The sequence below is a fragment of the Hakea prostrata genome, chromosome 6 (genome assembly GCF_041222555.1).
Source record: "Hakea prostrata isolate BN-2017 chromosome 6, UWA_Hpros_2, whole genome shotgun sequence".
Classification (NCBI taxonomy): domain Eukaryota; kingdom Viridiplantae; phylum Streptophyta; class Magnoliopsida; order Proteales; family Proteaceae; genus Hakea; species Hakea prostrata.
Genome location: NC_142605.1, coordinates 37,179,436 through 37,200,195, shown reverse-complemented (window position 1 = coordinate 37,200,195; position 20,760 = coordinate 37,179,436). Strand labels below are relative to the sequence as shown.

At 41.2% G+C, this 20,760-nt stretch overlaps 1 protein-coding gene across 1 annotated transcript in view; it reads right to left on the bottom strand.

The window, feature by feature from the left end:
• Positions 1-20,697, bottom strand: part of CCT (RNA polymerase II transcription mediator) — a 35,537-nt gene extending 14,840 nt beyond the window's left edge. Inside the window, exons 1-7 of the mRNA XM_089159360.1 lie at positions 20,526-20,697; positions 19,121-19,713; positions 16,534-16,593; positions 16,192-16,297; positions 11,972-12,040; positions 2,419-2,472; positions 2,059-2,166 (exon numbers count right to left, since the gene is read on the bottom strand). Of these exons, the coding sequence (XP_089015486.1) occupies positions 2,059-2,166; positions 2,419-2,472; positions 11,972-12,040; positions 16,192-16,297; positions 16,534-16,593; positions 19,121-19,251 (528 nt within the window). The 5' untranslated portion in view covers positions 19,252-19,713; positions 20,526-20,697. The remainder of the gene's footprint in view (positions 1-2,058; positions 2,167-2,418; positions 2,473-11,971; positions 12,041-16,191; positions 16,298-16,533; positions 16,594-19,120; positions 19,714-20,525) is intronic.
• Positions 20,698-20,760: the final 63 nt, after the last annotated feature.

Sequence of the window (20,760 nt, the reverse complement as noted above, 5' to 3'; positions counted from 1 at the left end):
ATCTTCTCCATCCATATGTAAAAAGTAGGCAATTTTCCAATGCATGCAGAAAAAATGCTACAAAGAATTAAGAATCCACAAATCAAGAGAGTAAATTATAGCCCAGGTGGAAGCAGACTCCAACTCAAAACACAAAGAAGACACACAACCAACCTGGAGAGAAGAAAAGAAGGGAGATTGCTAGGAAGCAAGAAGAAGAACCTCTGATGGGTCTCTTTGACATCAATTAGAAGAGAATACACGCAAAAAAGGCAAGCGTCTGTAATATAGAAAATGTAATGTCTAAGAAAAGGCCAAACCCAAAACAATATATGCACAAGAATGCTGTTAGTCTGTGAACTTCTGATATACTTTGTTATTAGATTATGTTTACTGGTTTGATCTACAAACCAAACAAAACAAAAACAAATTTGACAAGACTGGAGACAACAGCATGAAGTCACACCACATCTACCAGAAACAGATGGTTCAAATGAACCCATCAGCATGTCAGTTTGTAGGCCCTCTAAAATTGGCTTGGTTGACAGCAGCAAAACAAACAAAGAAGACGCAAAAACGTGGATGGACCAAGTTGATACTGGTAATTCATTCAAAGGAGAATTTGGAAGGACGGTGTATAGATGAACATCACAAAAAAGTGCTCACTGAAAAGGCTGTACCCAGTGCACAACGCATGCATGTTGAGCAGAGGAGGGTAGAATGTATGCAGCCTTTCCCCTGTTTCCAGAAAGGCTGTTTCTAGGACTTGAACCAGTGAAAAAAAAAATATATATATATATATATATACAGTGTTCCAACTAGTTTTTTTCTTTCATCTGACCTAGTTTAATTTTTTTCCTCATACCATAACTGGTTACTAGAATGTCTTGGAGACAAGCATGGAAAAAATTTCGGTCATATCTGCAAAATTTGAAAACAAAACAAAACTCCAACAATTTCCCTAAAGTTCACAGTTTCAACCGAAATTTCGAAGTTGCAACCATTTCGCAAGTTTTGACTGAAATTTCGCAGGTTTCGACACTAAAACTTGGTTTTTGTTAATTTCTATCCCATTTTCACCTAATTTCCACTACTATTTTGCCTTCAAACATCTCTTTTGCTTCTTTTTGGCCTTCAAACACCTTTTAAGCCACAGCAGTTATTCATGGGCCTAAGTCCAAACTACAAAGGAAACTCGTCGGCAATAGAATGTGAAGCATGAGCCATACCCAACAGTTCCAAACTACCATTTTTTTCATTTTTGTTTTCTTCAAGCCTTAAATGATCTTGTATTGCTTTGAAATTAATTTAGGTTTAGTCTAGGACTATTGATCTATGATAGTGTCTTGTTACACTAATATTTTGATTATTGCAACTATTTTTTTAATTTTTTTTTAATCTTAAAAACTATTTTCTAAATTTCAAAATATATATGTATACATGATATATGGGCTTGAACTTAATATATGGGCTTCAAAATATATATTTTCTTCAAGCCATCACTTGATCTAGTTGTTCATTGTGTTTTGTTGACTTCTTGTATATATAACCACTTTATCAAACAATTCATGTATGCTAATAATTATATGCATGTATGCAATACAATCTGTACTTTGTCAAAACCAATCATTTGTTAGTATACTTGAATGATAACTTTTGAGTAGTCTTTTAGAGGCAAAATACTAGTTCCATTGTGTTTATTATGCTTCAGATAGGTAGAAGGCAAGAAATCAGATGAAATGGAGGTCATATAAGGCCCGAAACCTAGGGTCGAAATTTCAAAAAAAAAATACTAGGTGTCCACCAAAATTTCAGTTCGGTTTTTTGCTGGGCCGAAATTTTCTCCATGGTGACACGTCGCTATTTTGGTAAATAATGGAACTCAGAAAGAAGACATAATTGAAGCAGAGCCACTAATATAACAGCCCTGGCCAGTACAACCTTCTCAAATAATAAACTCTAACTTTTCACAAAGACACTGGATGACATCAGGAAGTAATAAATAACAAACCATATGCCACTAATTCACACAAGGTTTCTGATAATCTTATTAACTTCTTACTGGTGGGGAATACAAACCTCAATCCATTTCTTTCTGAAATCTTCGCCACAAGGCTTTTGTTCAGGAAATACACCAGGTTTGAGTAACAAAGAGGCAGAAAGAGGCACTCCATAAACTTGACCAGCCTGTTACATATGGAAGGCAGTACACACCCAGATTCAGTATCCAGCTTGGAACTCAAATTATACTTCCGAACCAGGTAAGGAGAAGACTTTAACTTAATATGAGTGAGAAGCCCATAAAATCTATACACCTACTGACATTGACATCACAGAGAATGTGTAGAACAGGAAACTATACCTACGGACATTGACATCACATTCTTAGAACAGGAAACTAGTAGAACACTAACAAAGAAAAAAAATTATGCATATTACCTTGCGCTTCTGAGCACGAGATTCATTGATAGCTCTATGGCGTTTTCGTATTGCCTAAGAAAACCCAGAACAAAATAAGAATCATCATACACAAAACAAAGAAAACATAAGCTGATTAACAAATTCCAGAATTTTTTATCCCAAGTTGGAGCACATATTATATTCAAAAAGAACAAGATAAACATGGTTAAGAGCAGATATCATTTACAACCCACATAAAAGACAAGAAACCGAAGACATGGAGGGAGGGGGGAGAGAGATGCATTTTAGAACAACAAGAAGGCCACTAACTCACCAAGCCATAAAAATGGACCAAGAATGGACTACAAGTTTAATATTGGATCTTCATGGGCTTAATATTTTGGGTTTTCTACTGTAACAGCCCAATTCTAAAAGCACAAATTTTAGGGATTTAGGTCATATTCAGGATTAAGTAGTTAGCTTCTAACTTGTAGTAGCACTAAAAACCTTCCGACTTTATTTTCTCTAAGATTCCCCAGCATTAGTATGTGTTGCAAACTTGCAATGCTGCAAAGTTATAAATAAAGGCGTATAGGAATCATAGTACTAAAAAGAATATGACAAAAACCACAGTTGCCAATCTGTTGATCCAAGCAGAATTTTAGCAGCCTAGGTGACTGTTGACCTCTTTGGTTGAATGGGCAGCACTTATACATGCCAAATATCATTTAAGTAATGCTCTAATTACTTGAGATATTATTCATAAATAAGCAAATACGTCTGTTTACATCCAAACCAAAAGGATAAAGTCAACCCCAATTCAAGTACAAAAATTTGGAATCTTGGCTGTTGGTAAAAATTTCTCTAATGCTGGAATTTCTCTAATATAATAATTTCATAAATCTGTACACAGTAAAAGATTGATAAAATCAAAAGTCCGGTTAGATAGTCAATCTTCGCAAGGGCTTTAACAGCATTCATACACATCAAATAAGGTTTGACATAACTCCCTCAACATAAAGCAGAGTAAATGAAATCTCGGATCTGTTGGAAATTTGGCCATGTTCACCTACCTGATACAAAAAGTTTTATGTAAAAATAAATTCGTCTGACTAGTGAAACTTCTCAGAGAAACAAAACTATTTGGCACAGACAGCAAATCCAACATGCAAATGTCTGATGTGTGTAACAAGTAACTTCCCACTGCATGTCCTTATTAGAGTCATATACACAATTGGTCCTCTTCACAGTTAAATCTATTAACCCAGATAGAGTTGGGGGGAGGATATAAAGGGGAGATCTGTAAATCAAGAACTTACAGATAAAATAATATTTTCTAAGAACAGTATACACCAAAGGAAAGACTACATGTAAAAGGACAATAACCAATTGCAAGAAAAAGTAACCAAATTTATGTTTTGACAGTTTTGAACTCTTCGCTTCTTCATTCCAGCCATACTGTAGTTCAAGGGATTTTTTTTTTTAAATAAATGATTTGCTGTGGCTTAATATATCTCTATGATGACTTGATGTGGCTTAATGATGATCTTGATGACTTCTTGTGGCTTAATGTTGATTTTTTTTTTTTTTTTGGGGGTGAATTAATAATATAAATTGAACTAAAAGAAGATACAAATAACAAGCCGATCAAGATGGAGACTGCAAAGTAGAGGAGAGACCCCAGGGGTTAACAATGAGCCTAGTCCTTGGGGAATCAATAACACGGGGGTGGGGGATAGAAGAGAGCCTAGATGATACATCAAAACAGCTGGCCTTCCAAATCAAGTTCAAAGTACAAGATTTGATGTTGATTAGTTGTATATAAATAAGACGTATATTGTAGCATAATAAATAACATTAGAAGAGATGGGAAATAAAATAAGTAACATGAGGGTGCCTTGTCGTGCCAACGCCTACGCATCCCTCCACCGCCTTGGGTTGCCTGGCTGGCTTTGTAACTACGACACGCACTTTGGTAGGATGCCAAGTTGGACCAGTGAGACACTAATCTAGTTTTAGATGGAGAAAACCCCAGGTCCTGAGAGACTCCGAGAACCAGCCCATTTTTCTACCCATGGCACCCCTTTATATCAACTAAAAGTTGCAAAATTCCAAGGAAATTGCCATAAAACAAAACTTTTACCTACTGGCAATGTTACATACTGGACGTACATGACTACCTACATATAGTTTTCATTTAAGATAAAATATTGTCACGACCAGTTATCAACCCCATACCTGTGGTACGGTTCCATTAAGTAGGGGTTAAGGGTCTAACATGTAATATAAAAGACTAAATATTTTCAGATGTAAAATTGTAAATAAGACTAGTGCATGAAGAAAATAAAAGTAATTTTTAAATTAACTGCAAAAATAAGCAATCCAAAAAACCTGCTTATAAATAAGAAAATTCGTTAAAAGAAAATATCAGCCCAATAATATTTTAGCCCACAAGACTTCACTGCATACAGAAGGTGCATTGCAGTAAAATCCTCATTTACAAGTTGTGATGGAAAGCTGATGTTGTCAGGCCTCAAGTGGCAGCCCACATTGCTGAAATGGAGCTGTCACTGCTTCAACCTCCGAAAGTAGCTCCCACGGTTTGCTCCATTTCTTATCAAATTTTCCCTTTTCTTTTTCTAACTTCCTCTTTCATTCCATTGTCAGCCATGTCTCCTTTAGTTTTCCCTTTTTCATGCATCTTGACATAAAAGCAGCCCAACATCTTGGTCCACTTGCACTTACTTGACGCTTAAGGCTAAATAACAACAAATATCCCAGAGTCTAGGCTGAAACTTTTACCTAAAAGAAAAAGGTGAACCCTAACAGTACACTTTATTCATCTGGCAAGAATATCCATATAATATTTTTCTTTTCTTTTTTTTTAAAGTGAGTTTATGTAAGACAGCCAACTTCTAGGGCAGAACTGACAGTTTGGCTATATGATAACTGAATAGACTATTACCACAACTACATCCAAAAATTGAGTCATGTTCCTTATTTGCATGAAATAATTTTAAGACTTAGATTGGCATGATAATCTGAAGGCAGCCAAGAAAAGACAATGCCAAAGAAACATATTTTCAAGAGTAGGACAACAGGTTTTCAGTGAGAAATATGAAACATCCAACAGCCATTTGGTTTCTTTTAAAAGTGCTTCTTTTGTGCTCTTTTAACCTTACGAAGCAATATTCATTACATGACATGAACATAAAGGGATGCAAGGGCATCATTGCATAGAGAAGCCCATCCATGTATTGGGGTAGTACCAAATGTAAATGCCACTCATGATTCACCCATTGTCTGCTTTCCCCCCCTTCTTTTTTTCCCCCCCCCCCCCCCCCCCCCCCCCCCCCCCCCCCCCCCCCCCCCCCCCCCCCCCCCCGCCCCCCCCCCCCCCCCCCCCCCCCCCCCCCCCCCCCCCCCCCCCCCCCCCCCCCCCCCCCCCCCCCCCCCCCCCCCCCCCCCCCCCCCCCCCCCCGGCCCCCCCCCCCCCCCCCCCCCCCCCCCCCCCCCCCCCCCCCCCCCCCCCCCCGCGGGGGCCCCCCCCCCCTCTCGCGCCCCCCCCTCGCGCTCCCCGCCCCCCCCCCCCCCCCCCCCCCCCTCCCCCCCCCCCCCGTTTTTGGGGCCCTCCCCCGGCCCCCCCCCCGCCTTTTTTCCCCCCCCCGGGTTTTCTTAGGCCCGTAGTTACTCCACAAGGTGGAATAACTCAAGAGAAACGAGCTTTGAATAAAGTTATAGCAATATAATCTCCAGCAGTGGTGATTCCTCGCTCCCAGGCATGCTCTCCTAACTTCTCTCTATTCCTTTCTACTCATCCTCCCCCTATTTATGCTTACTTCCTATCGTTATTAACAAAATCAGCCTACTTCGAGTAGGACTCTTCAAAAACCTACCGTTGTAACTCTAACCTAGATGTATTATGACTCTTGACTCTCTTCTTTCTTACCTTCGCGGGACTCTTCTGCTTCTTTGCCTCGCTTTGTATGCACTAGGACTCTGCTGAGAACGCCAGGCTCTCTTCACTCTTCAACTGTCATCGTTTCCTTGGGAGTGCTTTCCTTGTCGATATAGACTCTTGATATCGGGGCTTATCTACTCCCCTCCGTTTCCCTTGTCCTCGGTGTCTGTGGCTGTTTTCGCTAGATTCCCGTATTTTCACGGCGGCATCCTTTCCATTGATCACCTCCGCCCCTTGGTCGTGTTGAGCAAGGCTTCGGTGTGGCTGCCTCGCCTTTCCCCGCCTTGGCGGCTGCGGCTTTGTCTGCCCGGTCGCTTCCCTGCGTGCCCGGTGGTCCGTGATCTCGTCGTCGTGGCCTGGTCCCCCGGCTCTGTCGGTCGGCCCTGTGCGTGGCTGGTTTCTCTTGGGCCGTTTGGCGGTTTCGGCGTGGTTGTGCTTGCTTCATCCCCCACTTGTTGCACTTCCCTCGCTTTGATCCGCGGTTGCACTCCTATCTTGGGCCCCCGCGTTTGTTTTGGTCCTCCACCCGTTGCGCTTTCGGGCACTCCCTCATCCACTTTAGTCGACCTCCTCCCCCGGAGGGGGTCTCGTCCTCCCCCGGGTCTTTTTGTGGCTGTGCTCGTTTGCCTATTCGGCCCCGGTCCTTATCCGTCCTTCGGTTGGCGGCGCCTCTGGTTTTCGGCTCGTTTACCACCTCTGTTTGCCTCCTTTGGGTGGTAGGCCGCTCTTGGGTTGGTCCCGCTTTTGCTCCATCCTTACTGGAGACACGATCTCGATCGACGATGGTTCGAGGGCCCATGCAGCGGATAACCTCCTTGCTGAGCGAGATAGCCACATCCTTGGCGGATAAGGGTGTGGGGCGTGAAATGCGCGTACTTGATAGCCGGTCACTCAACAAGCCGGTATCTCCACTCTTAGTCCTGGGTCCCCCTTCCATGCTATGTCTTCCCTGCGATCTGGTTGCTAGTGGTTGGGAGTCCGCGGGTTTCTGGCTTGTATTTCTGCGCCCGCATCCACTAGCCCTTCGGGCGCCCTTCATTCCTACCCGGTCCCGCTGCTTCGCCCGTAGTCCTCCCCCTGCCCCCGTGGGGTAGAATGATCTCCGTATTTGGGTTTGTCCCATCGGGGTGCTCCGTTCTTTGTGTGCCCTTTTGGCCGTGTCGGGTAGTCCTGGTCCCTTCGAGGCTTAATGATCTTCCGTAGCGGTCCGGGCGTGTACCGCTTATCTAGTCCCTCACTTTCCCGCCAAGTTGCTGTTGTCATCGAGTAAGCCGCTTATCATCCTGCGCCCTTCGCGGGGCATCGCGCTTTGTTTTCGCTCCCGGCGTCTTCTCTCTCCCAGTTTCAGCCCACTTTTGTTGATCGGTGCCACTGCCTGTTCCGCTTTTCGACTTTTCGATCCGTTCGTCTTTGATGTCTCCCCATCGTTGCGCCATTTTTGTGGCGTCTATTGCCTTGTTCTTTCTCATGACGCACTTGGTTTGTGCGCGAGGGACCACTTGCTCCGGCTGGGTGGCCCTCTTGCATCCCCCTCCCCCCCGCTCGTCTCTCCCTCTTTCGTGTCGCGTCCCTCCGGCGTTGTCTGGCTGTCTTGGGCTTCCCGCCTTGCCTCGTTCCCCCCGTGCTCTTTCTTCTGTTTGTGAGTGGAGCGCATTTTCCATTTTCGCGATCTGCGGTTCCCGTTATCCTTCCTCGCGGCTTTAGATTGGCGGTTGGGCCACTCCACCATGCACTTAATCTTCCGTGGGTCCGCCGTGACTCCGTCTTTAGATATGATATGTCCTAAATACTCCGTGTAGCAACCCCAAACATGCATTTTTTCGGTTGACTACAAGGTGGTCTGTGTGAGAAGTATAAAGGTGGTTCGCAAATGGGCCACATGTTCCTCCATGGTCTTGCTATACACCAAAATATCGTCAAAGAACACCAAAATAAATTTTCGCAAGTGTTCTCGAAATACCTCATGCATTAGTGATTGAAATGTGGCTGGAGCATTCGAGAGCCCAACGGCATCACCAGGGAACTCGTAATGCCCATTATGTGTCGGCCGTCTTTTCTTCATCACCTTCCGTCATTCTAATTTGGTGGTATCCTGCTTTCAAATCAAGCTTGGTAAACACCGTGGCTCCGCCTAGCTCATCCAACGGTTCGTCAATTGCGGGAATGGGAAACTTGTCGGGAGCTGTGAGTTTATTCAGGGCACGATAGTCCACGCAGAACGCCATCCGCCATCCTTCTTTCGAACCAACAGATCGGCTGGAGTAAGGACTCACACTAGGTCGTACCAATCCCGCTCGTTAACATTTCTGTACCAATCTTTCGACCTCGTTCTTTTGAGAATGTGGGTAACGATAGGGTCGAATATTAGGTGGGTTACTCCTCTCGGCTAACCGTATCCGGTGGTCTTGCTTCCTTCTTGGCGGCGGTTCGGTTGGTTCAGCAAATAATTGAGCAAAGTCGGTTAATAAATGTGACACCTGCGTCTCTCTTGTACCTCATATCATCTCCGACGGGATCCGAGGTTGTAGCCGTATCCATCACCACCGCTTGAACCGACCGTAGCCACTCTTCATGTTGTTTCTAATCGCAGCAAGGTTGGATCCCCATTTAGTTTCACGGGTCGTCCCCGCCACTCAAGCTCTGGTTCTCGCGCCAATTTCGCGTACTTCCCCTAGTGTCTCGCAGCCATTCTACGCCCAAGATTATATCAATGCTACCCAAATTGAAAGGGTAAAATTTTGCACAAAGACCTCGCCGCCTAGCTGAATCGGAATCGTCGACAAATCCCCGTCCTTTGCTAATCGTCCCATCCCCAGCAACCTGAAATTTTGTTTTCGGTTTCCAATCCCAACGGCTCCACCAACTCTTGGCGACGAAATTGTGCGTTGCTCCACATCGATCGAATGATGACTTCATAGCCATTTATTTGTCCCGTTAGTTTCGGTGTGTGTGGTGAATCGTCCCCACCAAAGAGGTATGCGGAGTTCCGTCTCGCCCGGCTCCATTCGTCATCATTGATCACTCCTTCCGCTGCTGCAACCTCGGACTATCATCGCGTGGAGTCGCCTTAGTTGCTTCGGAGGGCATCGATGGCCTTTGGAGTATGGGCCGTCCACCCGAAACATACCCCTTTGTCCATTTTATCTTTGATTTCTTCCCGGGATAACCAACGTGGCGTCCGGCTCCCGTCGCGCTGTGTTGCGGTCGGTTGTGAGAGGAGCGCGGGTTCACTTTTTGGTTTGGCCGCCGACCGTTGCTTTGGTTCATTCCGGTCCCTCGACCGTATTGGTTCCTTTAATATTGGTGTTGGGTGGGCTGAAGTTAATAACACGTGAGGTTAGATTTTGGGCTGATTGAGTGGGCTGGGCCAAAGAGGTTTCTTATTTTTCCCCACTCCATTTTTGTCCTCCACGGCTTGGGCCGGTCCATTATTTGGCCCAAATTGGTGAGCCCAAATAATCGAACTTCAGCCCTTACTTCTTCATTTAAACCAGCGAAAACACCCCCTTCAACCATTCTCCATCTACCGCTCCGCTCTGCTGCTAATTTCTCAAACCCTTCTCTATATGCTGCAAACGTTCCACTTTGCTTGTGATTAATCAATGCTTCTTGGGAGTCTTCAGCTGTGCTGAGTTCAATCGATAGATCATTGATTCTTTCAAGTTTCTCCATGATGACAATGGCTGCTGCAGTTCTCGGAGCGTATCCATCCTAGTGCTGCACCTTCAAACAAAGGGTTGCGGTTGGGTTTCTCTTCATCGCTGAGTTTGTACGATCAAAGTACCTTTCAGCTCGTGCGATCCATCCCATCGGATCTTCCCCGTGAAAATTGGCATCTCGTGTCTAGGAAGGAGTCTCTCGGTTTCTCTGTTTCGATTGTCGCTTGCGTGCTGAACTCCATCGGTTCTAGTCACCTCCGGCTTGGTATGCATCTCTGCTGATTTTCCTTGCGATAACATGCCTTAATTCATCTCTAAACTCGTCTTGGCCTTTTCTCCTTTCTCATGTTTTGTGCTGGAGTCCCCTTGCCTTGAATCTCTTTCCGATACTTTCCAATTCCTCTCCCTCTGCTCCATTCGCTCTTGCCTTCCCCTAGAATCGATGGCTCTGCCAATTTGTTGGTCGATGGGTTCTTAACGGTGATACTCAGAGAACGACTTTGATAGTTGAATGAACAATATATCTACCCGTGGTGTTCCTCCTCCCGGCATGGCTCTCCTCTTCTCTCATATCCTTTCTACTCATCCTCCCCCTATTTATGCTTACATTCCTATCGAATTAATTAACAAAATCAGCCTACTTGTAGGACTCTTCAAAAGAAACCTACGTTGTCTCCCTGTGTATTTGCTCTTGCTCTCTAAATCTAATTCTAATCCTTCGGGGACTCTTCTGCTTCAAATTTGCCCCTGATGCCTGGCTCGCGCGCGACTCTCTTCACTCTTCAAGTCTCAATCGTTTCCTGGAGGCTTTCCTATGTCGAATTGGGTTTTGTGGTGGGGGGGTTTTTGTTTTTTTCCCGCCCGGCGGAACAACCACCCCCCCCGCGTGTTTTTTTAAGTAAAAATTTTTTTTTTTGGTTTTTCCCAAATTTTTAATTTTTCAAAAAAAATATTTTCTATTTCAGTTATTTGTTTTATTGGGAGGACCAATGAATGAATTAGAAAAATAATATAAAAAGCCCATCAGTCTCTCTTGTGAAAATTCTCTCTCATGGATTCCCCTCCCCCTCTTCTGAAGTTTCTTCTTCTTCCTCCCCTGTATTTTCTGCAGGTGGTAAGGTAGTTTTTCCCCTCTTTTCTCCTCTATGCTCCTCTATTTTTTCTTTATTCCTATTACTGCTAGTCTGCTACGGTAATTACAGTACTTCTTTCACACTTGACACCACAGTAACTTCGTTACGGTTCAGGCTTCAGTACTTTCTTCACCATTCACGCCACCATTCCAGGAACAGTAACACTTCAGAGCTCTCCTATAACAGTTATTATCAATGAGTATCGTCTCCCCCTCCCCCCATTGAATTCAGATTTGTTTTTGCCCTCCCCTTGTTATGGCTTTCATTACTCATAAATTGTTTTAAAGATTATTTGCAATGAATATCTTGTTATTTCTCTGTTTATTAACTGCATATTAAAGACCTAATATGCCATCTATTATCTTGACAATAGTAAAAGCACTTCCAGTATTGACCAAAAGAAAAGGTACTTGCACTTGATTTAGGTATCATGGTACCATCATCCCCGGTTTATTTTTATTTATTTTGTGGGGCTTAGTTAGGATTATATTGTTCATTAAGACACTTAATATCATGTTTCATTTGCATGTCTGTCAAATTGTGTGCTGCCATCCACCTTGTTTAGTGATTTACTTAGGGGACTACCACTACTAAAGTAGTAAAGTATACTAAATAGCCATCATAGGACCCCTAGTCCCTAGGATTCCCCCTGCATCAAGTGGAAAATTACTGTCCCACCGAAATCAGTAAATTAGAAGTATATAAGAGATTCTTGACAGCATCCCATTGCAATTGTCAACAGCCATGAGAAAGAATAATGTTGACCTGAGGTTAATGTAGTCTTAACAGTTGTGACCTAAATGTTAAAACACAACCAAACATTAGTATAAATGAAGTACCTCTTTGCACTTTAGAACAACAGGCTTTGTAAAATTTCCAATTTGAGATAATAATATCTCCCTAGCTTCCTGGCACAATAGAAACAAGATCAAGTGAACTGTGAGAATAAAAATCACTGAAATTAACAGAAAGGTTCAAAGGAAAAAGTATTTTGCATCCATTCCATGCATGCAAAAATGTGCGGAAGTTCATGTTACATGACTACTTTTACTGCATACATCCGTACCCAACACAATAAATCACAAGTATTAACATGCAAAATGAATAAATTTCCTAGGAATCCACATCCATAAAGATTAAGTGCATATGCAGCTTCAAGTTTTCAACAATTGTTAAGAAATAAAAATCATGAGTAACATAAAAAGAAAATCATCAGGATCCAACCTAAAATCAGGGCCCAGTTAAATTTGATTAAAGGTATTACATGAATGCATATGCAGCTTCAGGTTTTCAACAACGTTAAAGAAATAAAAATCATGAGTAACATATCAAAAGAAAATCATCAGGATCCAACCTAAAGTTAGGGCCTTGTTAAACTTGATTAAAGAATTTGATAAGAACCCACGAATCGAATGCAAAATTGATATTATTTAATTGATAGAATAACAATGAACAATGATAAACTGGTTACAATGGTGCCAGTAAACCCCACAGCACATTGCTACCCCTCAGCCTATGGCTGCCCAAACGCTCACATAAATAATCCTTCCCTTTACTACTCACATCTTACCCCTATTTGTAACCCCTAATCAACCCTAATCTCCCCAAATCTCTCTCATTCAGTAGTAAATATTCTGCAATATTCTGTCTGTCCCCAAATCTCTCTTATTCAATAATAAATATTCTGCAATATCCAAATCCCTCTTATTCAGTAGTAAATATTCTGCAATATCCAAATCCCTCTTATTCAGTAGTAAATATTCCGCAATATTCTGCAAATCATTCTCTATTCAGCAACCTCTTTCTCAGGATCAGATCTGATTGCTTTCTCTATTCAGCAACCTCCTACTCAGGATCATATCCAATTGCCTTCCTTAGCTGTTGTTTGCCAAATCCAGCTTTCTTTTTGTGCTTGCGAGATACACACGAGATATGAGGGGCCTATCAATACTCCCCTCCAACAATCTCACCTTGTCCTCAAGGTGAAAATCAGGAAAGAATTTACTAGGCAATCGCACCCACGTCGCACCAGAATTTTGCCAGAAATTAAGCTATTTCATCTCTGACGGTGCCGATGAGTCCCCTTCCATCGCTACCACTATCAGCCATGGTGGTTTCGCCGGAGTTCTTGCTTCCCAATCCACCTTACTTTCTATCCAGAAAAGCCTTTGTGGCCCCCTCCTATGTTTCTTCTCTTCTCTCTCTTTAGTGGAAAACTCAAATAAAACTTCCATGCCATTGTCTCGATTATCGGCGCAAGCCTGAACAGGTTTGAAATTAATCATGGCTTCATCCGCAATTTTTGCCTTCGTCGATCCGCTTCCTCTTCCCTGTGATTGCATAGCATGATTGCCTTCATTAACGCTAATCGCTATTTCAGGATTGTGCGAACTCAAAATTCGTTTGGATTCTCTGCTATAACCAAAATCTATTTTAATGGCTTCTTGGACACTCACCCAAGTAAATTCCGACCAATATCTATCATACACCCAATCCAGCACATCTCCTTCCAAATGTTGGAGAACCACACTCAACCTTCTCTCCTCCTCAATTTGGTGTTCCCAACAGAATAACAACACTTCAAGAAGCCATTCTTGCACATTGCCTTCGCCGGAAAACATGGACAATCCGGTGTCCATCTGTTCCCGCAGATCGTCACTGCTCTGATACCAATTTGATAAGAACCCGCGAATCAAATGCAAAACTAATATTATTTAATTGATAGAATAACAATGAACAATGATAAACTGGTTACAATGGTGCCAGTCACCCCCATAGCACATTGCTACCCCTCAGCCTATGGCTGCCCAAACACTCACATAAATAATCTTTCCCTTTACTACTCACATCTTACCCCTATTTATAACCCCTAATCAACCCTAATCAACCCTAATCTCCCCAAATCTCTCTCATTCAGTAATAAATATTCTGCAATATTCTGTCTGTCCTCAAATCTCTCTTATTCAGTAATAAATATTCTGCAATATCCAAATCCCACTTATTCAGTAGTAAATATTCTGCAATATTCAAATCCCTCTTATTCAGTAATAAATATTCCACAATATTCTACAAATCATTCTCTATTCAGCAACCTCTTTCTCAGGACCAGATCTGATTGCTTTCTCTATTCAGCAACCTCCTTCTCAGGATCATATCTGATTGCCTTCCTTAGCTGTTGTTCGCCAAATCCAGCTTTCTTTTTGTGCTTGCGAGATACACACGAGATATGAGGGGTCTATCAGAATTACATGGCAAATCCCCAATAAATTAAAAAAGAAAGGAAAATCAAGAAAAATCAAAAAGTTAAAAGAGCATGTAACTAGAGTCTTAACAGCACCAGATTTAAATTACTGTTGCTAGTCCAATGGAAAGTCCAGCTTCAACCAAAATAATATATAGCAGCCATACAGTCATGGGGGAATAAAACTTCTGAATTCCAGCTTAAGCCGTAGCAGGTTTCAGCCTTCCAAACTTCAATACCCAACTATGAACCTCTAGGTGAGTGTCCTTCATCGCCTTTTTTCCAAAGGTTACTACATGGGCAATTTCAGCCCATAGAATCAAATTTGTACTTTCACATTCATTTTCTTCTCTCTCTTAAATCATATTGTATTCTCTGTAGACCCAAATATTTTCTTAAACTGTAAATCCATCTCATGCTAACCCTCCCTCCTTTATTGAATCATTGAACTATCAAAACAGGAATCTATAGTTCTCCCCAGAAAGCCTTTCTCACTGCCCATTCCATGTTTCCATTGTACTTCATCTTCAGAATAAACCAGAGTTGGTTCGACATCACTAGACCTAGACAAAAGCTTCTTCCTAGTAGTAACCAAATAATCACACAACCCTTTCCACCACAAAGAAGTGATCAATATAAAATAAAAAAATAAAAAAAGCAGATCCTCCTGAATGATCCCGCAGAATATAATTTACGTCTACCTTTCTATAATTGAGAGTCCCTTCAAACGTATTCTACTAAGCACCTTTCCCTTGACAAATTCAAACCAATTCCTGGGAAGGCAAATATTACTTCCCTCTTATTCAATAAGTCAACAGCATCAATAAGAAGGATACAACAGACCAAATGCACATACGTGAAAGAAACAACAGATATTGGAAAGATTTTTTTGAGTAAAAGTGAAAAAGTGATGAAGCAATCAGGAAAGTTCTCAATCATGTCAGAGGAGGGGGGTTTTAAAAAAATGATATATGAGAAAAACAAGAGTAGGCTTTGACCAGAAACCTGGAAATACATATGATGTTATTAGTCCATTGGAGATATGTGCTCATCCACCATAACAAGCCTTGAATATCTGTAGGAACTATGTGGACTAGACACTTTCCAGTTTATTTTATAATTTATAAGTTTAGTTTTCTCAGGAAATGTTCAAAGCTTAGCACGTTTTTAAGTGAGATAGTTTCCTTCTGGAACCATTTTGAATTTGGTCTAATTAGAATAAAATTGATTTTGAGGTTTCCTTTTGGTTTTCGAATTGCAAGTTCATAAATAGTTGTAAGACTTCTCCGACCATCCATACATTTGATGCTAATAGTTTCAGTTTTCAGCTACTGTGAGATAGTGTGAATTCAGCACTTTATTTAGGTGGATTCTGAAGAAAATATTGGCGAATTCAAGAGTCACACCATGAGGATTCCTTTTGTTCATTGTTTCCAGAAGCACAATTCAAATTTCAGGTTTGTGTTCAAGTTGTCAAAATGTTACCAAGGCTTGTCTTGCTAGACCCAAAGACCAATCAGCTGAGGAAAAGAGAGAAAAGCAGGTGGAAACGAAGGAAAACAGACATGGAAGAATATAAAAAGGAAAGGAAGAGAACATGGTTCCACCGTGTGATCGAGCTTTAGTAGAAAATTCACAAAGGAGAGGCCAATACAACAGTAAAAAACAAAAAAATTATAAGTCATAAATGACAGTCTATAAACTATTTTGTTACATTAGAAACCCAATTCAACTACAAGCATTATAGCCTGAAATGTCAGAAATTGGTACCACATGCAAAACATGCTTTAGCTTTCTTAAGTGAAATCAGAACTTTACCTCAAGTCCCTCAACAGTCTCCTTGTATCCAGATTGTACATACTCCTTGTTAAGTGTCTCCTCGGGACAGTTGGGCGTAGGGGGATAAAAATCAGGAGGCCCAAGTCTTTAAAAATGAAACGAGAGTTTATGAGATATATATAATTTTCAAAAAAATAAATATCCAGACTAGATTTATCTAAAAATGAACCCCCAAAAAAAGGGACCTTCTTAAGCTGTTCTTATCAAACATCAATGAATAAATAGAGAATAACTGAAATGCAGAAAACAGAAGCCTCCCACTTGATAATACTACAAGCACCTTTGAAGCAAAAGAAACCAAAAGATGTTACACTTACATACCTGCAGTTAAGAGGTTCTTTGTCACACTTCAGCTTGTATGGAGACACCACTGATGACCGCCTGCAAGATGAAAAATAAACTCAAAAATCACCCTCACTGGTGAAAACTGAGAGGATGCACCAGAACACCAAATAACAGGAGCACAAATTAAAAATATATAAATATAAATAATAATAATACATAAAAGTAACAAAAACTAGTACATTCTTTTATAAGCCAAAGGAAGTGCTTGAAAACAATGCCTTACATTAGTGAGGAAGGAATCATAAGGTCAGAGAGATAGACCACAAAATGGTCAATGATTAATACAAAAGAATAATACTCAAGCATTGCATACCCAAAGCAAAAGGTAATACTCAAGCATCGCATACCCAAAGCAAACGGTTTTCAAATAGGAACCAACAACAGCAGCAAACCCAATATTGTCCCAACTTAATGGGGTTAGCTACATGGATACGAAAAACAACAAGAGTCAAGAGAAAAGAACAACTGTAATCAAAATGTGTAAAAGAAAAGAAAAGGGAAAGAGAAAGAAGCACAGCCAACAGATCAGGAAAGCCCAGCTGAATAGCGTCTGCTACATGAGTCGTCGCCCTCTAATTGGCTCTATCAAAAGTGATACTCAGAATATAAGCCCAAGGCTCAGCATGTCATTTCTCACAACTTCCCCAATGGCAATTCTATGTCTACCTCCTTTAGTAAGAATAAGATCGCTCTTTTTTTATTGGGGCATCCATAGGCTGTCATTGGACATGGCCATACCACTTTAAGCTACTTTCATGGAGCTTGCCATTTATCAGTGCAACTCCCGTATCATCTCTAGTTCATGCATTACTTACTTTATCCTCCCTAGTTTTGTGGCATCCACATCTCGGTTACACATAGCTCATCCACATGACATTTCTTAACTGCCAACATTCCACCTCATACATCATAGCTGGACATATAGAAGTCCTACAAAATTTGCCATTAAGCTTTAATTGAATATATTGATTACACAACACTCCAAATGCCCCTCTCCACTTCATCAATCACACCAGAATGCTTCCAACGAGATTTACTGAGCTGATAGGATGTACAAAAAGCTCAATCCTATACTTCCCATTACTTCTAATGTTAACAAAAGGAAGAGGCAGCATGAGTAACTTGTTGCTAAGAGTTTTCTAGGACAGCTTGGGAAAGAGTTTGATTCAGGAAGATCCCAAGTCCTCGGTGGTGATAAAAACCTTTTTGAGGGTTCTTTGAGTCTCTAGAGAGAACTCTCATGATACTACACCCAATGACACATCTGCACTTGCCACATTCACTAATAATCGTGGCTCTAACTCTGTAAATACCCATGGTAGTAGAGCTGCCACTGGAAGAAAACCCCTTACCACTTTTCAAGAGTCTACAGCATATAAATACATTAGGACCTATCATTACTATAGTCGACCAAGACACGTTCAGAGATTTCGTTGGAAGTTGCACGGTAAATTCCCTTAAGTTCTCAATACTGCTATTGCTACAAAACCACTTCTACACCAAGATGTCTACAGAGGATTTTATTCACTTCGCCCAGTTTTAGACAACCCAAGCCCGCCATTTACTACTATATTCGTACAGGCAGGTAATCCGACAGCCGGCTCCTCCACCTCTCGACCTTGGATCATCAATTCAGGTGCCTCTAGACTCGAACTACATAACTACAAGTATCTTTTCTATTCTTTGTTGATCCACTTCCATGGTCACCCTCGCAAATGGTTCCCATGCCATAGTTAAAGGCCTTAGAACTGTTCATTTCACCCCCATCACTCACTTTATCCTTAGTACTTTATTTACTAGATTTCCCGTTTAATACAGTGTTTGCTCATAAATGTACCACTGAACATAATTGTTGTCACCTTTCTTCCTAGCTTTTGCCTTTTTCATAATCTTGCAATGAAGAGTACGCTAGGTAAGGGTCATGAATAATCGCATGCGGGGAGCGGGGGGGCTACAGCTGTTTGACACTTATGTGGCATGTTCAAGCATTTCTCTATCACGTCAGATATATTTCGACTAGGACATCCGTCTTTGCAGAGTAAAGTTATTAGTAGTCATTTTCAGCATCTTTCTGAGTTACCTTGTGAGTCGTGTCTGTTTGGGAAGCTTCGCCGTGTGACCTATCCACCTCGGGTTGCTAAATGGTCCTTCAACTCTTTTGCTTTAGTTCATTCTAACAACTTGGGTCCTTGCCCCACCATTATACTTTAGGTTTCAGATATTTTGTAACTTTTGTGGATGACTTTTCGAGGGTTATTTAGATTTATCTAATGAAAAACCATTCTAAATTCTTTGATATATTTTGTAAACCATTCTCACTTGTTTTTTTGTTAAATTTTCCTCCATGAAATAATTGAAATGATACCAACTTAAAAGAGCAAGGGGAAGCCAACATTAATTTTACATATAAAGAAGTGTACAGAAAACAATTATAGTCTATCTCATTTTCCTGACAAAACCAGTTACACTGATCTCACAATGATATTAGTAGAAGAGGGGACGTGGGGAAGGGATTACAAAACTATCTTAGAAAAACCATGATAAAAGAACAAGATAATGGTACCTTGCATTTAAAGAGAAGTTTGACGATTGGAATGATGAATCAGATCTGGCATTATCCCTAGCAGATGATGTCCCACCAACTGCACTGCTACTAACTCCACCACCACAGCTGGTAGCAGAATACCTTTGCATTTCTCCCCACAATCACCGGCATACTGCCTCCAGCATTCCGACCACTACAAGAAGCTATTCAGTAAATGCCGCAAACAATGTCTGACCATCAAAGATCTAGGCCCAAATATCCCCCTTCTCACACACAGAGAAATAGCAAAAGCACATAAGATCCGCTTGAACTGCAGTTCCTTGTTTAAGTATGTTAGTGCATCTAAGGCAGATCTTCCAATGATTGGTATGCTGATATGAGGAAAGAAAAAACTTCCCTTACAAGTTTTGAAGTTCAGGAGAAGACACAGCCTCGCAATACCATAACACTATTGTGCAGGATCTTTACCAATTGAACTCAGGCGCAAGAAAGAATCTAAAAAATAATAATAATAAGCAGTACAACCCAGTTCACCGTCCAGCCAAAATACACTGGCCCTACCAGAAAACCCTGTTGTTGTTTCAGCCCTTTAATCCAGAGTGCAGATTAACCTAGAGTTAAGATGTAATGGTTATTAATATGTATACACCAGACTTAAAACTTCTAACATTAAATAAATAAATCACGGAAGTTTAAAAATGTATAGCTCAATTTTCAAATAGAAGTAGCACCATATCATATAATGGGCCGAGCATGAAGAAAGACAACGAGCAATAACTTACTTATTGTGATCTGCCAATACGATATGGGACAGAATTCAAATATTAGGAAGCACACACAACTCAGATATAAATATATATTATGTGTGTGTATGTATATGTATACCATAATAAAAGGAAATATGCCAGTTAACATAAACAGTTTAAGCGTTTAGGTTAAATCTTTTTATTTCCCTCCTCCTCCATATAAATTCGAATCCAGAGCCATGCTAAAGCCACCAAAATCAGCATTGGGAATCAACTACTCACAGAAACGACTAATTGTCCCGGGGGGGAGAGGAATCAGAAAGCACTTTCAAAATCGCAATAGAGCTAGAAAAGAAACAAACTCAATTTCTTATCCGAAAGTAAAAGACTTTACGAATCTACCATGAAAAATGACCTAATTTGCGGCAGAAATGAGATGTGAAATTAAATCTTACAACAGTTACAAGTGCCTGGAGTTGCAGCATCTCCAGTTCCGAATAATTAAACGTTAGAAAGAAAAAACACAACATTATGATCACTATGTGGGGAAACAATGGTTTAAAGGGATTAGAAACTGAATCCGCAAAGATAAAGTGAAGCTAGGGTTTGAAGAATAGATGAATTCGTTAAACCCTTGGGCAGAAATTAGCATAGAAACGGAAAGAATAATGTCATACCTTCGAGAGATGCAGGTAATTAATCGCAGAAAGGTTGGAGACAACGAAAAGGAAAGAGACAGAGAGAGAAAGATGGAGAGGCTCGCTCGATTGTAGTTTTTGACTCTCTTGCTTAGCTGATGATGACGATGATGCGTTTGTGTTGTTGTTGCTTCGGATGCTAGTAAAGGCAGAAGCGGCTGTGGAGAGATCATCAATAAATATTTGGCAATAGGTTTCCGTCCAAATAGAATCT